The following is a 24,130-nucleotide window of genomic DNA, read 5'->3' on the forward strand; positions in this document are numbered from 1 at the left end:
CTTTAAAAAAAAATCTTAAGTCAATGCTAGATAACTTTTTTCTCCCGCTCTCTACGCACATACCCCATTTTGTATAAAATAATATGTCAAAGAATATGTGTCGTTATATTAATATTTTTACATGGTAGTGTGTTTAATATTTCAATTTTTTAAAATTGAAAATATATAAATAAATTTTTCTATATATTAAATCTCAAGTCTTTTATTATCATCAAAATAATTCTCTCATTTTTCTTTTTTATAATTTTAATTCATGCAAACAAATTAATTGTTAAATATATTATAATTAAACAATTTTACTCAACTTTTGTTATCCCAAGTCAATTGTGTAAACAAAAAGATGAACTATATAATTTTTTTAAAAAGAAAATAAAAAATAGACATGTAAAACACCACTAAAGTGAAGAGAATCCTACCTAAGATAACACTATTAGTAAAAAGAATTTTTTGGTGCATGTGCAATAAAAATATATATAATTTATTGACATACCTACTAATATGTATTTATTAAAATTTAAACTAAATAATTAATAATATATTAAAAATTTAAAATAATATAAAAAATTTACTCCTATAATGTGTAAAGTGTGAAATTAAATAGTCATGTAAGACACAGAACACTAACCTAATTATTTGAATTTGAAAAGTTTATTGAATAGATGACGATTTTAATGTCCCAAAGTTTAGTCTGACCCAATTAGAAAAATCTCATGATTTTTGTTTGTCTATATTAATTTGGTTTTAACTCTTTATCATTTATTATTAAAATACTTTAATTGTCATGTGTTATTTTGATTTCTTTATCATTTTCGTGCTCCTTCCCAACCCGATATATATTGCCTTCCAGCCTATGAACATACAAAAATCATTCCACTTCTCTTTGGACTCCCAACAAATTTTATTCCCAACAAATTAATTTGATATATTTTATCTTCAACTTTTTGAAAAACTTATAATTTTTACATTCCGTTATTGACTTGATGTAACATGCTAAAATAACTTTACTTTTTATCCATAACTTTTTTACTTTTTGGTGAATTTTAGATAAGTAAAGCCCGATCAGCAATTCTTTCCACCAATAATTGAACTCATGTATTATCCAAACGATTCAACCTTAACTTTAACATATTAATCATTTATGCTCAATCATTTGATTGATTACAATAATGTTATTTACACTTGAATCATGATCCTTCATCATATTTTAAATATATGATGGCGAGCAAAATAGATTGTCTCTTATCTTCTTCTGGCAAAAAATAACAAAAGAAAGAGGAGAGATAAAATGAAGAAGTAAAGAGAAATGACGAAGAAACAAAAAAAAAACTTAAAAAAGGGATATTGAAGAATAATATGCAATAGGGAGGATCCAATATATGGCAAATGTGGATACAACGATGTGTAGATCATAGTTTTTTCTGATTTTTTTAGGTATGTATGAGATGTTGAAATCACCACCGCACAAAACTTTAGACATTGTCGTATTTTTTATATATTCGGGGACTAAATCAAAAAATTTGTTATTTTAAGGACTAAATTATCATTGATTTATACATTCAATGACAAAATGATGAGAATCATGAAACTGGCCTAATACAGGCTAAAGGCCCAAGTGGAGAAGGACGAAGGCCCAAGTGGAGAAGGACAAAGCCCCCGAGTGGAGAAGGATGAAGGCCCAGAGGCAGAGACACTATTAAGACTATTAATTGTTGCTGAAGGCCCAAACTAATTTGAAGGCTCAAGTTAAATAAGTATTTAGTTATAATTTATTTTTATTCTAATTTTGGCCCAAACTGTCTAGAAGGCCCATGTCTATTTTTATCTTTTTGTTCAGCTACACTATAAGTATTGGTTTTTGTTTTGAATAAAAAAAACTTTTGACATTTTCATAAAATTTGGTGAGAGTTTCTCTCCGGGTTCCTTGTTGAACCAATTATCAGACTTATCAAGGTAATCCTTGTGGCGTCTACCCAGACTTATCTTCCTTCACCGGAAGTGGCGTCTACCCTGACTTATCTTCCTTCACCGGAAGTGGCGTTTACCCTGACTTATCTTCCTTCACCAGAAGTGGCGTCATCCAAAACCTCCGTAACCTGTATCAAACGATCCGCTCCTACTCAAGTTCGCATCATCTGGTATCAGAGCTTCGGCTCTTGATACAGGTTCTATCCTATCCTATTATTTTTCTTTGTAATTTGTCCAGGTTCGTGTTTTGTCCTTGTTCTGTTATTTGCGTTTTTGTTTACGTCTTGTTTGGTTCTTGTTTGCGTCTTGTGTTCTGTTATTTGCGTTTTGTTTACATCTTGTTTCGTTCTTGTTTGCGTCTTGTGTTCTGTTATTTGCGTTCTTGTTTACATCTTGTTTCGTTCTTGTTCTTGTTCTTGTCACGTTCTTGTTCTTGTTTCTTGTGTCTTTCACACTTTGTGTCAAAAAAAAGTTGCAAAAATTTTGAAAAAAAAAAAGTGGGTGTTTGATCTTTGAACACGAAATTGAGGCATTTAGAGGTGTTTTTTTTGAAAGAAAATCGTGGAACAAATCCCCTTATCTAGATTCTCCTCTGAATTCTGAGCGTTTTGATATATAGTGGGCCTCAAACAGACAACCGTAGCAAAAGTTATGAGCATTTGAAGTTTACTTGTCATATCTGTTATCTTATCTGTTATCCTATCTATTATCTTATTTGTTATCATATCTGTTATCCAAATTAAATCTAATTTGTTATCCAAATCTGATCTATTATCCAAATCAAATCAAATCAACAAAATTTATCCAAATCTAATCTGTTATCCAAATCAAATCCAATCTGTTATCCAAATCAAGTCCAATCTGTTATCCAAATCAAGTCCAAGTTGTTATCCCAAATCAAATCTGTTACTCTGATAATTATATTGTCTTTCCTTTTATTTTATATTACCTTGTGTGTCTAATTCGGTCCATCCAGGAACTTAAGAGGGAGTGAGTGGTAAAAGGCAAGAGTGAAAACATCACACAAAAGCCTATATTGAGAGCATCAAACACGAGTGAACTACCATCAAAGAGAGAAACACGTGAGTAGAGTGTGGTGAGGTCCTGAATTTTTTTTAATTTACTGCAAAATTCTTTGTTCCTTAATCATGGCAAGAGCTGGTGACAATGGTGGTGTATATCATCAACTGGACGAATCTCAACGCTTATTTCTGGACTCGTGGACTACACAAATGCAACGTTTGTTGAACCGTAACAAAGAAGAGCCCTACAGACGAATAGCCAAATCTTCCTCATTTACTCTTAAACCTCTATCCCCTAGAGAAGTGTGTGATGACCAAATCAGAATGGGAGAAAAGAGAGAACAAGAGAAAGAAAATAGTGAGGCACCACAAAGGAATATGAAAAAGAAGAGTGATACACCCGAGGAAAAGAGTGATACACATAAGAGAGAGAGTGATACACATGAGAGAAAATTTAATTATTTTGCAGAGGCGAGTGAAGTGAGGAAAGTGTTACCTACTCATGAACCACTCAATCTACAGTATTGCAAAGACAGTAAAATTTCTACTGATAATTCTAATGAGTTTACTATTTCTATTTCTCCTAGTGTTCAACCATTATTGCAGGAATTTAAAAATGTCTTTCCTAAGGAGATTCCTCATGGACTACCACCTTCAAGAGGCATAGAACATCAAGTTGATCTCCTCCCCGGAGCTTCATTGCCTAACAGGCCAACTTACAAAAGCAATCCCCAAGAGACTCAACGAAAGGATGCACATGCCAAAGTTGAGTATGTGAAAAGATTGTATGACCAAGTGAAGGTGCAAATTGCAAAGAAGAATGAAAACTATGCCAAGCAAGCCAACAAGAAAAGGAAGGAAGTGGTACTTGAACTCGGTGATGATCCTGGACATTTGAGGACAAATGTTTTCCAAGAAGGAGGGAATGATGAGAATCATGAAACTGGCCTAATACAGGCTAAAGGCCCAAGTGGAGAAGGACGAAGGCCCAAGTGGAGAAGGACAAAGCCCCCGAGTGGAGAAGGATGAAGGCCCAGAGGCAGAGACACTATTAAGACTATTAATTGTTGCTGAAGGCCCAAACTAATTTGAAAGCTCAAGTTAAATAAGTATTTAGTTATAATTTATTTTTATTCTAATTTTGGCCCAAACTGTTTAGAAGGCCCATGTCTATTTTTATCTTTTTGTTCAGCTACACTATAAGTATTGGTTTTTGTTTTGAATAAAAAAAACTTTTGACATTTTCATAAAATTTGGTGAGAGTTTCTCTCCGGGTTCCTTGTTGAACCAATTATCAGACTTATCAAGGTAATCCTTGTGGCGTCTACCCAGACTTATCTTCCTTCACCGGAAGTGGCGTCTATCCTGACTTATCTTCCTTCACCGGAAGTGGCGTTTACCCTGACTTATCTTCCTTCACCAGAAGTGGCGTCATCCAAAACCTCCGTAGCCTGTATCAAACGATCCGCTCCTACTCAGGTTCGCATCACAAAAAGATCATTTATCCAAAAAACTCTCTTAATTTTTTCTTTGGTCTGACTCATCGTTGGATTAACTTTACACATGACCTAATTGAACCTTTAAATAATAACATGACCAAATTGACACTAAAAAATAATTTAGATGACAAAAAAGTAATTAAACCATGTTAGTTTGATATACACAAAAAACATAGGATGATAATAATAATAATAATGACAATTATTAATAGATAAACATTCCATATTTTATATAGTAAAAATTAAATTACTTGTTTAAAATAAATTAAAAAGCCCAAATTAATTTAATGATATTTTTTAGATCATCATGTTTTGTGCGAAAAATTTATCAACTTGATAAATGATTAATTTTTATCAAAAACTCTGGCCAACTACCTTTAATTAGATGTTCCATCCCATCATATTTTTTCTATTTATAAGGTTTGAATTCACTTAAGAGATATAAGCTTATTGTGCTTAGTTCTACTCAAACTAATGACATGTTGGTTAACTTAATGACATTTAATGATGAAGAGAGATCAAATTACACCGGTATAACTTTGACAACTATTACACCATCTTTATAATTTGATATAAAATATGATTTTTAATGATTCAACCGTTGAATTATATCTACATATTATCAACATCGTTTGTGTCAAAATTTGTCAAAAATTGAACATCAACCAGAAGATCATCAAATCATCCATATTTTAGTATATTTTGAAATGTTTATACTATGTTAATCTTAATTTATATAAACGATGTAACAAATAATTTTGGATTAATATAAAATTTTGTATATGTGACTTATGTGAAAGGAACTTTCATTCCAACAATGAATTTTAATAAAATATTATTCAGATGAAAGTTATAAATAATGTAATAGTTGTTAAATTTACACTAGTGTAATTTGATCGATCATCTTTAATGATATGTTAACATATTATTTTATTTATAAGTTACATTATTAATTATTAAACTATTCAATTATATAAAGTATTAAATTCATTGCAACAGTGGAACCTTCCATTTTTTAATTCAAATAAAATCAAGGCTAAATTACTTTAATCCTTCCATTTTTAAATTTTTTTCAACTTAATTTTTATATGAAAATATTTAATATAGTACTTTAATATATGCAAAGTAGAACCTTTTGTCTTTTTTCACTATAGCCTAGTCCAATGAGAAATGGAGACATCATCACCACTCTAGCATCGATTATGAAACAACAAAAATGTATTATTTAGGTCACCGCATAATTAGTGTCAAATATTTATTGGTTTTGATAATTATTAATCTCCACCAGAGAATTTAATTAGTTATTTTTAGTATAACTTCTAGTTTAATTACTTCTTTTTTTCTATTTATAAGACTTTAATATGAAATTTTATTTAAAAATATAATTTTGACAATTAGAGGATCTTATTGAATATTTTAATAATTGGAGACTAAGTCGCTCAAATTAATAAAAAATAAAGAGGTCAAAAGAGTAATTTAGGATAAATTTATTTATTTATTTCATTTTTTTTCTAAATGATGATCTTGATTCTTGACATATGAACCTTGCTCGCACTAAATACAACTTAGGCTCCACCACATGCTTTAACTTAGACACCCACATTGTACTTTTCCTCATCTATGCAATAAGTGTTCTATTGGGGATGAATTTGTATGTTCACTATTTAAGTCATCATGTAATCAATTTCAGTTTTAAAAATAAAATATTATATTGTTTTCATTGTCATCTTTTACAATTTGATTAAATAGTTTTGATAATATTTTTGTTTAAAATTAAAGACTTGTTATCATAATGAAGATTATGATAATGAGAAACAAATTTTTTTAACTTTAAAATAAATTGTTCTTGATCATAGAATTATTATAAATAGAACACCAATAATCCAAATAGATTAATATTTATGTGATAATATTTATTGGATAAATATTAATATATTTCATTGATTAATTTATATATACGAATGAGTTACATGTGAATGTGATCATTAAACGGACTCAATTAAAATTTTCTAATGATTAAAATTCTCAAGAAGAGATTTAATAATTTTTTTACATGAGATTATCATAATAATTAACGATGTCTACTATGTTAATATATATTATCATCTTAATATTAAACCTACAAATGATCATACAAAAAGTGTTTTAACGTCAGTTAAAGAAATTATTTTAATATTTCAGAATTAATTAAATTAGATAATTTAATATGATCAAATAATTAATTAATTTTCTAAGTGAAATTTTATTATATATTTTCTTGAAATTTAAAATATTTGGTAAGAAATAATCCCAGGGGATCTTATGTTTGAAATTAAACTTAAAAAGTTGTTACATATAAATTGGATTTGGTAATTTATAATTTCAATGTTAAATTATTAAATAATTAACCACACAAAATAACTCAAAATAATATTTTAAAATAACTTAAAAATAAGATAATGTAAATAATGATTTCGATTGTATTGGAAATTTGTTTTCCACTCCATACTACAAATACATACAGCCCTAGGATTAAAAAAAAACAACAAAGTTATTACTTCTCTTCTTCTCTTCTCATTCTCTCAGAACACTAATATTTATCATTATTCCATCCCTCAAAGTTGTTTTCAGGGAACGAGCATGGCGGAGAGCGACGGCAGACACCGTCGGAGGGAACCGCTTCCGGTGTCATCGGAGGAAGATGCTGCTAATGCTTCGTGGAGACTTAACGTGGAGGAGTTTCGTTTGCCAAACCAAACGCATGATCATCATCAACAGCACCGTTCATTCACTTTCCGCGGCCTTCTCCGCAAGCCCAGTGAGTCATTCTCTTTTCCCTTTTATTGTTTCTGCATGTTATGTGTTTAGGTGTGCAAGCCCAGTAAGCCATTGGTCACCTAATTCTAATTTTTCTTCTTGTGAATGTCTAAAGTTTCTGTTTTGTGCAAATGGCTATGGTTTGTTTATAGTGGTGATGTGTTGAATTGTGTGGAAACAGGAATGTGACATTTCTTGAAAATTGATCGCTTGATACACAGTGTAATGTGTTTTAAACAATTAAGGATTGTAGGCTTTAAAAAGGGAGGGATATCCCAGTGTTAGTGCAACTAGCTCCTTTTCTTTTTGGACTTTTTTATGGGTCTGGTTTTGTTATTGTGAGTGAATGTATGTTGGTTTGTGCAATTTCAGTGTGTGTCTTTGCTCATTCTTTGATTTCTAAAGTGATAAAGTCTCTATTTTTTATTTTTTTTGTAGTGGGTCTGTTTTGGTCTCTGTGGTTATTATGCATGTGTTGAATTCTGCAAATCCAGTTTTCCTTTGAATGTTCAAGCTTTGAACTTTAATGTCTTTGCTTTGGGTGACTGTTTCGCTCTTAGTGGTGATGCTAGTGAACACCGAAGAAGTCAGAGCAGTGGTGTTATTATTAGTCTTTATTTGTTATTTATTGTAGGCCATGGTGGGAAACTGGGAATGTTTACATAAAGGAAGATCCTTTCATTGTGAATGTGCATCATTGGTGCTTGTATTTGTTAGTTTGGAATAATTCCATGCATTTGAGATGATCAAGTTTAATGGGAATGTCAAGTTCAACGTGTTTATTACTTACATGCATGATATGTGGCTTCCATGATCTAGTTTCTGAAGTTGTTTGGTTTTTTTTTTTTTTTTGCCTCAGGAATTAGTTGGCTATATTTTATGTTGTTGATTTGACTACTTACTCTATAGCCCACCGTGAACTTGTATTGTAGGGAAGCAACGCAAAGTGGCAGAATATTATAAGAAACAGGAGAGTCTCCTTGAAGGATTTAATGAGATGGAGACAATGACTGAAACGGGTGGTTTCCCAGGAACTCTTACTGAGGTAGATTGTTCTATCACCATTATTTACATATAATTTTTCATACATGAAGCATCACTAACCTGTTTTGACAACAATATCTCAGTGAAAATTTTATGATTTCCCATTAAACATGATCGATTCAAAGTCTTAAACACATGGAGATGAATGATTAATGTATATCTTGAGAGAATTATTCTAAAAAAACGTGCTCAATGGTTCTCAGGATGAACTGAAGCAACTAGCTAAGAGTGAGAGGATTGCTGTTCATGTGTCAAATATATGTAACTTGGTGCTGTTTGTAGCAAAGGTTTATGCATCAGTTGCGAGCAGATCATTGGCAGTCATTGCTTCAACCATGGATTCTCTCTTGGATCTCTTGTCAGGCTTCATATTGTGGTTTACTGCTCATGCCATGAAAAACCCAAACCAATATCGCTATCCAATTGGAAAGAAGCGCATGCAACCTGTGGTAAGGTTTAATATAATTTAAACTGCACAAGGTGATTTAGTCCTATAAAGTTTTAGTAAATGCAGTCTAATGCTAAGTTTCATAATATCCTGAGAGTGAAAATGAAAGTAGCTGGTTGTTTTAGATATTTTCAAAACAGCCATTACATGGTTGCTTAATACAGCTACATACTAATAAGATTTCCTGGGCAGGGTATCATTGTTTTTGCATCAGTGATGGCCACCTTGGGGCTGCAGATTTTGATTGAATCTGGTCGACAACTTATTTCCAAGGTAATTGAGATATGCTTTTTGTTCTTTGTTTGTTCATTTGATCCCCAAATTTGGGTTCAACACATGTTTTCTTTTTGTTTAAGATTTTGAATTTAGGAAATGTTTTGATAAACTCTTCAAGAAGTATTCAAAGGAGAAGAAAATAAGATAAAATGAATCAAATTTCTTCCACAAGTTATGATTAACTTGTCCACCCCAATTTTTTTTAATCCCTCTCATTTAACTTCTTAAACAATTGAGGTGCATAAGTTATTTTTAATTTTTGAAGAAATTTGATTCATTTTACCTCCTTATTTTCTTTTCCTATAAGTGCTTGTTGAAAACTTTATCCAAACTAATTCTAGTCTTTTGTTTTAGCTATAGCAATTTAAGTAGTTCTTTTTTCAATTTTCCTGCAAATGTAATTATTACCTTGACACATGCTTTTAATTTTTCATGTCATTCTTTTTCTTAAAGGTCAAGCCCGACATGGATCCAGCAAAACTGCATTGGATGATGGGGATTATGGTGTTTGTGACTGTAGTGAAGTTCATTCTTATGGTCTACTGTCGAAGATTTAAAAATGAAATCATTAGAGCATATGCACAGGATCACTTATTTGATGTTATTACTAATTCTGTTGGATTAGCTGCTGCTGTTCTAGCTGTCAAGTTCTACTGGTGGATTGATCCAACAGGAGCTATTGTTGTGAGTTCTTAACTACAGCTTAGTGCTTGCCTTTGGTTTTCATTATTTTGTTTTCACAGATAATTGCGAGCATGCTTTTTTTATTCTCTCCCTTGATCGTACTTTGATTTTCTAGTTAGATTCACATATTCAACAAGTGTTTTTTTTTTTTTTTGCATTGAGATCTAAATATATTTTTGGTCCTTGAAAATATCATGGATTTTTGTTTTAGTCCCTACATTGAATAAAAATTTGTTACATTTTCAAGGACTAAAAACGTATTTACCTTTGAGTTGTTTTTCTCTATTGTACTTCAATGGCCATAATCTCCTTGTATGTGCCATTTCAAAATCTTGAAGGGAGGTCTTTATGTTAATTGATTGTTGGTGTTACATCAAGCCAACTGCTTGATTGAACTACTAATTATGATATCCTGAATGTGTAATGCAGATAGCATTGTATACAATTAATACATGGACCAAGACTGTCATTGAGAATGTTGGTTCACTCATCGGAAGAACAGCACCACCTGATTTTCTGGCCAAGTTAACTTACCTCATATGGAATCACCATGAGCAGATCAAGCACATAGATACTGTTAGAGCATACACCTTTGGTGCACATTACTTTGTGGAAGTTGACATTGTGTTGCCAGAAGACATGCTTCTCCACCAAGCACACAACATTGGTGAGACACTCCAAGTGAAGCTAGAGCAGCTTCCAGAAGTTGAAAGGGCTTTTGTGCACATAGATTTTGAGTTCACTCATAGGCCAGAGCACAATACCATGGTGTGATTATATGCCATTGGCAATGGTGTTTATACTTGCTACCCCTCAATGATACTTTCTATGTTATGATTCATCATTTAGTTGGCTCAAAATAATTAGAAATATACTATGTTTTTCTCAGAATATTTTTTTGGTGGGTGCACAGGGTAGGGGGTAAAAGAATATGAATGTTAGAATATAACTATATAAGTACTCAAATAATTGCTTTGTTTTTGCAAAATGATACTCTTGATACTCAAATGGGGTATATATTCCATTAGAGTAGGAGATATATAAAAAGTTATAAATGTGATGATAGAGTAATTTGATCAGAAGCAAAGAGAGAAATGGTGATGGCGGAAATAGAATGTGAAAAACATATTGTTGAGATTGTCTTTAGCCAATGTGTGTGTGATGCAATGACTACGCTTTTACGGTAAAATATATTAAGAGGATTTGATTCTTCTAATGAAAACAAATAAGGGAGTGTTTCGTATAAGAAGACTTCAGTTTTTCATGAATCTAAAATATAAACGTTTGTTTCTCGTGTTTGGTGTATTATTTAAAAAATGGCATTATGAGGATATATTATTTTTCGGAGTGCATTTTTCTTAGGTTTTCTACAAAACTGTTCCTATTCGAGGCTAGTAAGGTGAGAATCTTACTTTTTTTAGGTTGAGAATAAGTTTTATTGCGGTAAAAACACTATATATTACTCTTAGTATATTATTTAATATGGTAAATAATTAAAGTTTATAAAAAATTTCTATTAAAAATAAATGAGTTATTGATTCTTCAGAAATATATATAAATATTTTTATGAATAAATATGATAATTTAAACTTATTTGAGTTATTCATAAGAATCATTTTCTCGAATTAATAAGTCTTAAGAATCAGGAGGAAGAAACTGGAGATTAATGAGTTTAGTAGCATCATTAATAAGTGTCAAACGTTGCTACATTCTGAACCAGACTACAAAGTCTGTTTTATTCCAAGGCAAGCTAATCTAGTGACTTATTATTTGGTTAGGGCATCTAGAGATTTTGCTAGTCCTCATGTTTTTCATCATCCAAATTGTATGGTTGAGTCATATTGGAATGATTTAATAATGAGTTGGTTCTGTTAAAGAAAAAAAAAAGAATCATGGTTCTGGAACATGATTTTTTTTTTTCTTGTACCAAATGCATCCTATGGGTAAATTTATCTTTAGTTCAAAGTAGGTTAAAATTATAATTTAATTTAAATTAACAATAAAAATATTTTGGTTTTCTCATTTTACATATTTGTTCCTTTAACCGTAATTAAATCCAAAGAATATTGAAGATTTCATCCATAACCAAAAGTGCCTACCCCATTTGGTCAAATATTATATTGCGGACGTCAATTTCTTTATGATTCGTGATGGCGTAGAATGTTATTAAGTTTGGAGATATTTTTGTGTAGAGAGATATTACACCTCATTCTTATACACAATCAATATATAATTGATAAGTGGAAAAGTATAAAGAAAAAATTATCTTCATTAGTGTTAATTTGTTCCTTCTAATAAGGAAATGATATAATTAGTTTCTCTTTTATAAATATTTGATCTTATAAAAATATGCTAAATAAAAAAAATATAGTTTCTCTTATTACCTTTTGTTTATGTAAATAAAATAATAATATGTAACCAACTAACTAAACGGGAAATTTTAGAAATATATTTTCTATGTATTTTTTTAATATATTTTGTAAATTATATATTTTAAAAGCTATTTACACGTTCATTTTAAAATACATTTAAAATTTATATATAAATTATGGGTATTATATTAAAGATATTAATTAAATTTTTTAAGTTACTGATAATTATTAAAATCATTCAATAAGAATATATGTATATATATTATAATTAATATCTAATCACAGTCTTTATCAACTCTATATACGGATAATTTCTTGTTGAACGAGTTAAATAATTTTATTAATAACAAATAAAATTTTATTAACATATTTTATATGTATTTTAAAATGAATATATAAATAGGATTTTATTAATATATCACGAATCATATAATATAATTTACAAAATATATTTAAAAAATTAGAAATAGTGCATAGTATATAGTATATATGCAGAAAAATGACTGACTTTTATAAAAGACGCGCGGCAAATACAAACAAAAGAGTATAAACCTTGACTGCAACATTGATGAGTTGATAAGGGAATATGCTCTCAAGTCTAACTAAGCCAAAGCATCTTGTTCCTTTAGTTTGAAATCATGTTTGTATATTTTTTCAATAAATATATATAAGAAAGAAACAAGAAGCTAAATTAGATTATATTTTTCTTAAAGTTATCTCTTAATCAATTATCTGTTAAAAAATAACAAGTGTCAAATTTAACTTCTAAGTTTTTAAATTCAAAATATTAAATCATGTGTTTAGTGGTTAGCTCTATTAGATATATACTAAGTTTATGTTATGCTATCTAATATAAGTGATTTGTATATAAATACCTATATGTAACATAGGGAATAAAAATAATTGTGTGATTCATAAGATTTTTTTTTTCTTTTCTCTCTAGAGTGTGTGTATTTTTCTCCTCATCTTCAAATATATATATATATATATATATATATATATATATATATATTTCTTTTATGATTTTAAATATCTTTTCTTATATATCTATATTGATTTCTACTTTATTCTTTTACATACATTTTTAAAAAATTGTACTAGTTTCTTTTGTGTTGTTAATAAGGAAGGTGTGTTAATTCATTTATACTGTTACTTATTGATCATTTATTTAAATCTTGATGATTTATGTATTTTGATGTGATTTTATAAGAAATTGGAAGTGCGCATACCTTATGCAGTTGAGACTCCCATGAATGTTATCAACTAATTATATGCACGTGATGATATTTGATTTTATACACATGCTAGTACAGGCAATTGCTTCGTGCCCTCCATAATTGCTTCCTGTATCTAATTTGGAATGTAATTTACATTCTGAAAGGTTTAAAAGGTGCATGAATAATCTTAAAATGCAAAAATAACTACCACTAAATCATATAATCAAGTTTGGCAAAAATAGGGTTTGTTTTTCTTCGTATTCTCTTTTCTGTTTTTTTTTAATCTATAATACTTTGTTATTTAATTTTCAATATACACTACTTGCAACTTTCTTTTTTCTTTTTATTTTTTTTTAATTTAAAATATTATAAAATATAAATATTATATTATATAATTTTTTATTTGGTTTTAAAATTACTTATTTATTAAATTAAATTTTATAATTTTGTTTTTTATTTTTTTAAAGAAAATGATATTATTAAATATAATTATTTTTGTTTAATGACATAAACAAAAATAATTATATTTAATAATATCATTTTCTTTAAAAAAATAAAAAAATAAAAAATTTTAATTTAATAAATAAGTAATTTTAAAACCAATTAAAAAATTATATAATATAATATTTATATTTTATAATATTTTAAATTAAAAAAAGCAAAAAGGAGAGAGAAAGTACTAGGTAGTGTATATTGGGAATTAAATTACAAAGTAGTGTAGAGTGAGAAAAAGTAGGAGAGAGATAGGAGAGAGATGTATTTAAAAAAAAACACCCAAAAATAGGTCTAGCTTGATGAGACAATCAACACAACCAATCAATTTTGGTGGAGTGATTGGGCTTTAGAACCCGTAAATATGCTTAATTTTCATTTCTCAACCAACTCAATCTTAATCAAAATTATATGAAAAGAATCAATGTGATGTTACCAGAGGTGACATCTTTTAATGTGGTAAAAAAAATTTATAATAATAATCTATAACAATATAAAGAAAATATTTTCTTTTGGTGCACACAATTTTTATACAATTTTGTCCCTAATTTATTTTGCAACGAACTTTTTTCTTTGAAGTGCAATGTAATATATGAATTAGTTAAATGATACAATGGTTTAAAATGACTTCCATTAATCTTTTTCCATTTCCCATTAATCTTTAGAGCAACGTGGGATACCTTTTAGGCTTTAACAATTATACGTGACTGCATATTCTTTTTTATTTTTATTCATCCGATTTTTGATTTTTCTTTTTTTTTTTTTTGCATTTAGCCTCTTCTCTTTCTTCCTTTTTTTGGTGGTCTTTCCTTTGGCTCATGTTATGGTTAGCGGGCACCAGTAAGTGTTTGATATGGACCAACCATGTCATGCCACATGTGTGTTTGATTATTAGGTGGGGCTTTTAATCAGTCGGGGACAAGAGATGTTATGTAGGGAAATTTTGGTACTTTCAATTAAAAAGTAACATGATTTTTGAATTTTTTTGTTTGCGCAACATTGAAGGGTGTTGTGGTTCCTTGACTAAAGCATTATACGAGTGTTATGCTTCATGTTAGGTTGTCTCAAACAATTGCAACATAGATGAAGCTCTGTTGTTGCTATTACTCTAGTTCCATTTTCCAACTCATTGACAATCATTTTCTCCGTTCTTCTCTGTGTGGGTCTAATTCAGCATAGTGGTGGGGGACACCTTTTGTTTATGTGATTGGTCACCGTAAGCGTAGTTGTACCATTCAGGCACGCTGAAGGAAGAAGCAATGTACTTTCTCTAGTGGAGTTTATTCATTCGCATAAGTTATTTTCCTTTAGCTACTTTTGTTTTGTTAAGTATTCTATACAATGAAGTTCGTATGACATTATTGTAAGGGTTTCATTGGAAGCATATATGTTACAATGTCCTCTTTTCGAATGAAATGTTACTCCTTTCAAATGATGATTCACTATGTAATAATCTTTCGTTTTGGGTTTAGGGTTTGAACTAGTTGTGAAGGGTTTGTAGATGGAGTGATTTGTTCCACAAATTGTTTAGTACATTGTTAGGTAGTCATGATTATATAATGAATTATTGTGAAGATTGTTAGGCATATTAAGTTTCTTGTGTTGTTCATGGCATGTATGTTGGTTGCAAGAAAATGAAGTTACTTGTGTTGTTCATGACATGCATATTGGTTGCAAGATTCATTCATTTATTTTTAAGTTGTTATTGTATTGTCATGTAACTTTGTTGAAAGACTTTATTATTTTTTTTTAATTTGATATTATGTTGTTGTGCGTTGTAGTTCAGATTTGGTCTTTTGAAAATGGTGGTGTAGTTCTTATGTTTGTGTATGAATGCATGATCTTTCATCTTTATACTCAAATGAAAATAATTTAGATTTGGAGACAGTAGTGGGGAAAGTTTAATGACAAATTATTAAACAACATGCAATAAGGGATACTATGGACAAATGAAAGTGAAAGTGCATTAATATATATCAATTATGTGTTGTAATTAAATATAATTTTTTTTACTAGTACTATAATATTTGAATTTTTTTAAAATGTTAAAGTGTATTTATTATAGTATTTTAGTTGTATATATCTTTAAGGTTGTGGAACATTGAATGAAGTTGTAATGCTTTATACATTTTATTTTATTTAACATCATAACTACTTTCTTAGCTAACTTGTGTTTTAGTATATATACTAAGCTTTCTTGTTCAACATGATCCACATTCATCCATTTCCATTTTTGAAGGAGGTGTTGAGCCTAAGAGTTTGTTTCACTTACACCTGTATGGATCACACTACGAGCTTTGTTTTATTTCATTTTTTAGGGGAAATCGTCATGAATCCCGAAGATGGTGTTACATTCATAAGTGGTAACACCAAGTCTTTTACAATTCCTAATAACATTAGTCTACATGAGCTTAAGGAGGTGATTGGAAGCTAGATTTCCAACAACAATCCATAACATGTATTTGCCTTTTAGTGGCGATGCCCAATATCTGCCATTGGTGGTCGTTTGAAGTATACCCCTTACAACCTTTGTGATGATAGTGATGTGCATAACATGTTTTTTATGGTTAAAAAAAAACCTTATGTTTCATGTGCAGAGATCTATGCCTCTTTGGAAGACAACCAAGCATAACCACATGCTGAGGCAATTGCAAAAGTGGTAGGCGACCCAACAACACCAATTGAATCAATCGAATGTGAAGATGAAGAAGACCAAATGCACAACTCACAGGGGATTTACTTAATGAAAAGGAAGACTATTGTGGGAGTCATCCTTGGAGTTACGACTTATTTGGAAGTGTAACTTCCTCCAAGTGGAATAATTTGAATTTGTCTTCTAGTCACGAATGCATATTTAAGGATGATTAAGCTGTTATTTTGTTTGATGTGTTCATGATTAAGTTGTTATCTTTAATTTAGGAGTCGGTGGCAATTGTTAATGAGTACTAAGTTAAAAAATTGTATGATCTTAGGTTCCCATTTTAATTTATTGCGGCTATAGTGATATATCAAAAATCAAATTTAATAGTAACCCAAATCCACCAGCAAAAAAACCATATGTTGCAAATGATATGACTAGAAAAACATCATCAAATAGATCTATGAAAATTCTATAATAGTAGCAATCACAACAATGACAAACAATTCAAAAATAGGTCTATGAACCAGATGAACTAGGGCTAAGAGTTTGTAAAAATAGCAAGCCAAAATAAAAGTGGTAATCAAATAAAGTATCCTACAACCACAATATGGTCGCTCTCACCACAAAAAAAACACAAAAAATGAAAACCAAAATCAAAGTTGTGGAAATTAAGTGTCAATTGGGAAGCTCGAGATTTTTCTTCTTTTCCTCCAAATGTGCCAGTTTGCCACTGATAGTTGGATGACCTTATCCTTCATGTTGTTGTGTTTTTTGAACACAAGTACAGTGCAAGCTTCATTCTACGTGAATCATCCACCTGAAATGGAACCATTAAATTAGGGATACATACCAAGGGTTTAAATGTCAATTAATATCAATTGACAAATCATGGATAGGGCAAATACAAAGTTTACATCAATGTGATAATCTTGAGTCCAACTGCAGGCTATCATCCATTTAGACACCCAAATGCCATAATCATTTCTACAAGAACAAGAATGAGAGTAAACATTATTAATCATAATACATAGTCGAGTTATAGCAATTATATTATTTTATTAACATTTGTGTGTCTCATTTGGTAAAAAATAAAAATGTTTGTATATAGAGTTAGAAAATTATGATAAGGGAGCTTCTTGGTGTCATTAATAGGAACAAAGATATAAAGGAAACCATGTTTAGTACATTAGATAAGTCATTTGTAATTGTAAATAATAACTTGTATTCATATTGGGACTGTTGAATATATATTACCTTAAAGAGATAGTCAACTTTTCCTAAAAATTTGTGGTTGTAGTGACTGATGATAACTTCTGGACCATGACACCATCCTATTCCAAATTAATGGGATATGGAAACACATTTTAACATTGTTTTAAGAAACTAATTACTCAAATGATTTAGTAAAGCTAGATAATTCTTATCGCAACATGGGTTAGTAAATACTAGAAATTAGGATATGAATGAATTGACCTATCCTTGTTTCTGAGATGGATGGCTAGGAGGTTAAGAACTTATTAAACAAAAATTAAATAGAAGTTCCAGTTGAATTTTTTAATATGTTGTATGAATTTAAAGGACAAATGTAGATGTTACAAAGTTTATAACTAGTTGTATCATTTTACCTCTTGATCCATCTCTTTTCTTGATAAAACAAGTCTTCAAGGTCTTTCTATAACCTACTTAATCTACATCTGTTGTCACAAGGATCTCTTGACTGTGGCACAATTCATAACAATATTAAAGTGAGTAACAACTTATTTTCAAAATAATTTAAACAAACTCATAGATAAGGATTTACCCATTCCTATTTTCATCTTTGTTCGTCCCAATAATATGTTACTATTATTGCTTGAATTTGGTCAATCATCATCCCTAGGGGAGGTCTGAACAACTTGGGGATCCATTGCAATTTAGGTGACAAAAAATAATCAATTATAAAAATGAAGACAACATTCATTGCATGATGTGGAAATGTACTTAAATAGTTATGAGATGTTCTACTTATTAAATGGTTGTTAATACATTTGTGATTTTAGCAACCTTCTTCATGCCATCAAAAATTACATTATGGAAATGATTCATAACTGGGGAAAATCCAAACTTCTTCCTAGTGATTGTTTATGAAAACAATTTTTTCTTGAAGTCCTCTTCATTCAACCCAATTGTTTTTTCTTCACCAGTAACTTTTGGGTTGTTGCTGAAACCTATAAGATTCAATCAATGATTTTTGCTTCTTTTTTAGTTGTCGGAGTGAAGAACACACTGGGTTGTTCACCTATAGTAATTTGACTACCCAAACTGGATTGGGACACAACTAGTTTGGATCACAATATTTGTTATGTTAAAAAAAATCATTTTGTAGTGAAACAAAAAGAAGGCTCACCTTAAACTTCTTTGGGGTTGGTTCAACAATTGGAGATTTACATGAATTGTTATCATTCATGTTGGCGTTGCGAATTGTCTTCACATTGCTAATAATTACAGTTGAAATGAATATTAATAAAAACATTTGAAAATCATTTGTTTTGTACTAACAATTACAGACATATCAAATAAAAAGATTCCACAGTGCAAATATATCTCTTGTTCGTTTTATTTTTCTTCTTATCTTTTTTATATTTTTTATTACATCATTTGTTATATTTGGCCTTGTTTCTGTCTTCATTTTATGTAATTTATTGTATCTTTCTACTCATTCAGCCAAAAAAAATATATTATTGAGGGAGGGAGACATATAGGGGTTATTATTAAATACATTTCATATATAACTTAATAGGAAAAAAAATAAATATTTTAAAAGGGTTAAGTAAATAATGAAGCGAACACATAAACTGAAATTTCAAAACACCTAACACTATATCTATTAAGGGGTTAATACTCCTTATATTCATACCAAAATCACTATATATGTATGTATGTGTATTTGTTATATTATAAGCCTTTAACAATTGAATCCGAAAGTATAACACATATGTTTTTCTTTTAGAACAAATTCAACTAAATTTCAAGTAAATTGAAAATAAGAATCAAACCTAGATGAGTTTATGTCAACGACTTGTTTCACCTTTGTACTCTTCTTATCCTTGTCCTTCTTCTTCAATTGACCAATCATTTTTTTAGGATGACAGGTTTTCTTTTACTTTTATCGCACAGTGCACCATAAAAGCATGAACACCTTAAATAGCATTATGCTCATGTAAGTGAAGCAGCCGATGTGCAAATTTTGCATTCCGAGACACAAGCCTTGTTGAGAAGGGATTGAGAGATGAAACAGGTTGAGGGTAAGTGTCTTTGGTGTTCAAAATCATTTAACGGGTTGACATTTTGAACAAAGAGTGCTCTTGATGATAATTTGAGTGATATTCTTTTGTTAATTGCACCTTTTTTAACTAACTCCATATCATATGATTTTTTTTCATTTGTGAAGATCACTATACAAAAAAGAACTCCTTTGGCAGGTTAATGTTACAAGAGGATACTTATGCCTAAAATTAAGTTCAAAAAGTAACTCCTTTGGTAGGTTAAGTTTGAAGCCTGTATTTGTCAATGCTTTGGTTACCGTAGTCATACTAGGACCCAATGTTCAATAAAGTTAGTTTTTTTTAGTCAAATTCATACCTCTTAGCTTATTACCCTATGGTAGGGCTCTAGCTTTTCTGAACTTAGCTGAATAGGGTGTGTTGAAATTTCAGATAATGCTGTAAAGAAAAATTTGATTCACCAAAATGGAAGATGACATGTTGCAGGCACTGCTTCTTATACACTGCGACACACAATAGACCAATATTATATTGTTTTCAATAAAAAAAATAAAAGGTAGCAAATTTGAAGCTCTTTCAACTGCATATGATCCTTTAAAGAAACTTCTTGTGAATCTGATCCTTTGATTCTCCAGTGTCCCAAAACACACTTATCATTAACCAAGGCCTAAGAGAAACACTAATGATTGATCAAGGCCCAATATGGCTCATGTGTAACACTTATGATTGATCATAAGTCTGTCAACTTAGTCGTGGCCAAAAATGAGGTCACAAGGAGCCTACCCCCTAATGACTTTCACAAACATGGATTTTGAGGGGATAGAGTGATGTCACAATGATCCCATGGTAGTCAAGATAGAGGTTGCTAACTTAGTGTGCAAAGTTCTACTTGATAATGGGAGCTCGGTCGATGTCCTATACTAGTTGACCTTTAAACAACTAGGCATACTAGAAAGCCATATTAAGTCATTCCTGGAGCAACTCATAGGTTTCATAGGAGAGACAACTGACACGATAGAATATGCGTACTTGCTAACCCTTTTTGGAGATGGAAGGGGGTCAAAGTCAATCATGATCAAGTACCTTAGAGTCGATGCTTTAACCTTTTATAATATATTAATAGGATGTCATTTGCTCAACGAGTTAAGGAGCATCATTTTGACTTCCTATTTGGTGATGAAGTTTTTAAGTAAGGATGACAAAACTAACGCTGTTAGAGTCTACCAGATAAAGACATTGGAATGTAACGTTGCAGGCCTTAATATTTCTATAGGAAAGAAGGTGGTAGAACTGCAAGTAAAGCTAGTAGCATGCACCTCTATCAACAACAACTTAGGTAAAACAACGCTCGACTTAAGAAAGGTAGAGTTGAAGGTAAAGCCCACTAAAGAAGCGAATCCTTTCCAAGTCGGTAAAAAACCATCTTTGTACACCAAATTAGGATGCCAAATGAGTACGAAGGTAGAAATCCATAGCCCAAGTATTGACAAAAAACGCCAACCTCTTTGCATAGTTAGCATCAGACATGCTAGGAATCGATCTCGAGTTCCATGGTCACAGGCTAGCCATCTGTCCAAAGGCTAGACCATTCGTGCAAAGAATGTGGAAACTCAACCCTAAAAAAGGAAAGACTATGGTTGAAGAAGCAAGGAAACTCTTGAATGCAAGATTCATCAAAGAAGTGCAATACACCACATGGTTAGCTAATGTGATAATGGTAAAGAAATATAATGGGAAGTGAAGGGTGTGCACCAACTACATAGATCTAAACAAAGCCTGCCCTAAAGACTCGTACTCGCTTCTGAGTATGGATCGCCTAGTTGACGGAGCATCCAAATTTCCTATATCCTCAACTTTTTAGGTGCATATTTTGGGTATAACCTGACTACGATGTTGAAGGAGGATAAGGAGAAGGTTGTGTTCATGACTAATATGACTAACTATTTCTTTTTGGTTATGCCAATCGGTCTTAAGAATGTTAGAGCAACTTATTAGAGGCTGATGGACAAGATATTCATGAACGAACTCAGAAGGAACCTGAAAGTCTATGTAGATGACATGGTGGTTAAAAAAACAAGCACCACCTTTCACGCAAAAGACTTAGCAAAGATATTTGCATAAATAAGGAAGTAGAACATGAGGTAAACCCTTGAAGCCAAGTTTCGGGTGGGGATTCTCGTTATGACATTGTGCTTTTGTTGTCTCATGAGTCTTGTTGCGTTCTCGGCTTCTATCTTGCTCCCTTTCATTGTCCTGATCATGTGATGGGTCTTTGGCGAACATCTATTGGTGCCTCTTTTGGATCAATTTCCTATTTTGTCTTTAAGGATAGTGCAATCTTTAGTGTTATGACCAGCGACTCAATGATATAAGCAATACTTGGATTTGTTTGCTCCAGGTGGAGGTCGATTCTTAGTCGACAACTAGATCAACTTGGTGCTACAAAATTCCTCTAGTACTTGGCCTCAAATCTTTGTTAGCAGAGTATAACGACTTAATTTGGACCAAGGCGATCTGTGAACTCTAGATTTTCCTTGACTACGACCACTCTTGATATTCACCTCCCGCTCCACTAGCTTCCTTGAGGATACTTGATTTTAAGATTGAATAATTTAATTTTGAAACTCATTTTGATTTTAGATATTTGTAAAATTTAAAACAAATTTTGATTTTAAAACTTTAATTTTTAATTTTTTTAATGTTAATCAAATTTGTCCATTCGGGTTGTGTAATGCTTCATGTTTTTTCAAAACGTTTTTTATTGTGTTGAATATACTAATAACCATCATTTAGTATTATATGATGAAGACAAAGAGATTTAGAGCAAGTTAAAGGGTTTGTTTGAGCTCTCTAAATTCTTCAAAAGACTATCTTCCAATCAAGTTATTTTTTATATTTAATTTTGTCATAAATTGGCCTTTACTTAATGAAGATGAAGAGATTTAGAGTAAGTTAAAGGATTTGAACTCTCTAAATTCTTTAGAAGACTATCTTCCAATCAAGTTATTTTTTATATTTAATTTTGTCATAAATTGGCCTTTACTTAATTTGCTTTTTTTATATTATAATTTTATGTGTGTGATGCATGATTGGTTAACAAAACCATTTCCTTGGAAAATAAAAATATTCACAGATCTATTTTAGGTAAGCACAATGAAAGAATGGCCAAAGCAAAAGAAGGTTTTTTTTTTTTTTGTATTTTTATGTAGAGAAGAAGGATTTTAATAGTGTTCAAGTGGTCAACAACATCCTTCCTTTTTTATCACAGCTCTCTCATGAAAATTTTTGAGTAACATTTTTGTAAGCTTTGAGTTGTATAACTTGGAGTGGAAGAATTGAACCAGTAATAAGTAACACACACTTATTATTTTCTGCTTTATATTTGTGTGTCGTTTACACTTCAGACTCTTAAATACAAAAAGGTGGAATTACAAGAACTTGAAGATATAACTTTGATTTTTAAATTGAACTTCAATATTCTTGTATGATACAAAGCAAATGAATGATGTAAAATTATAGAAAGAAAAAAGTTATAAGATCTATCTACAGTTGGTGAAAGGTGGGACACATTTTGAAAATGTTCATTTAGTGTATATAGTTTGTTTTATTAACACATTTGACATGTATCTTAATTTTGAAGTATTAATTTATTTTTACTTATTTCTACTTTTTTTATGTTATTCTTTATTTAATAATTTAATTTTTTTTCTCATATTATACTAATAAATATAAATGTTAATACACAATAAGATAAAATGTTACGACATAACAAATTTAGCTCACTAAAAATATAGACACCCTGATGTATTAACATTTGTGTTTTTCCTAATAATAATAATAATAATAATTGATTATAACATTTATTTTTTTAAATTTAAACTGAAAAACATTATTTATTTTTATTATTATAATTTTTTAAAATCCAAATTAAATTTATTTTATTTTATGTTCTAATAAATCTTATTCTATTTAAAATATCATTATTATTTTTAAATTTAAGTCATATTAAATATTTTTTCATTCATTAAAAAAATAATAGAGTGATTTTTATTTTATCCAATTAAGTAATTGTAGATACAAAAAAATATTTATCAAACACGTTTGTAGAAATTAAAATCCTAATTTAATTACAATATTTTCTAGCACTAGTATTTATTGTGTGGGGATTCTACGGGTTGTAAAGTGTAAAGCAGAGGCGTCGATTGTATGTCGTGGGCCTTATGGCCCAAAACATATTGGACATAATCGTAATTTCATGAATTAGAAAAATTAGGGTTTTGCTGCTATTCCCTATTTATTCCCAGCATTCTCTTTCTTTCTACAATTCGTTCAGTCACAACTTTCAATCTCTCTTCATTAAAGATTTCCAAAACCCCTGCAGATTATCCCTAAAATTTCTCTCTATTTTTTG

At 30.2% G+C, this 24,130-nt stretch overlaps 1 protein-coding gene across 1 annotated transcript; it reads left to right on the forward strand.

Moving 5' to 3' along the window:
- Positions 1-7,009: 7,009 nt before the first annotated feature.
- LOC114388453 (metal tolerance protein 10-like) lies at positions 7,010-10,742 on the forward strand. Its single transcript, XM_028348948.1, has 6 exons — positions 7,010-7,283; positions 8,215-8,327; positions 8,530-8,775; positions 8,967-9,047; positions 9,504-9,734; positions 10,164-10,742. Exons 1-6 carry the CDS (start codon positions 7,106-7,108, stop codon positions 10,506-10,508), a joined length of 1,194 nt encoding a protein of 397 aa, XP_028204749.1. The 5' UTR covers positions 7,010-7,105; the 3' UTR covers positions 10,509-10,742.
- Positions 10,743-24,130: the final 13,388 nt, after the last annotated feature.

Source organism: Glycine soja, chromosome 15 (assembly GCF_004193775.1).
Source record: "Glycine soja cultivar W05 chromosome 15, ASM419377v2, whole genome shotgun sequence".
Classification (NCBI taxonomy): domain Eukaryota; kingdom Viridiplantae; phylum Streptophyta; class Magnoliopsida; order Fabales; family Fabaceae; genus Glycine; species Glycine soja.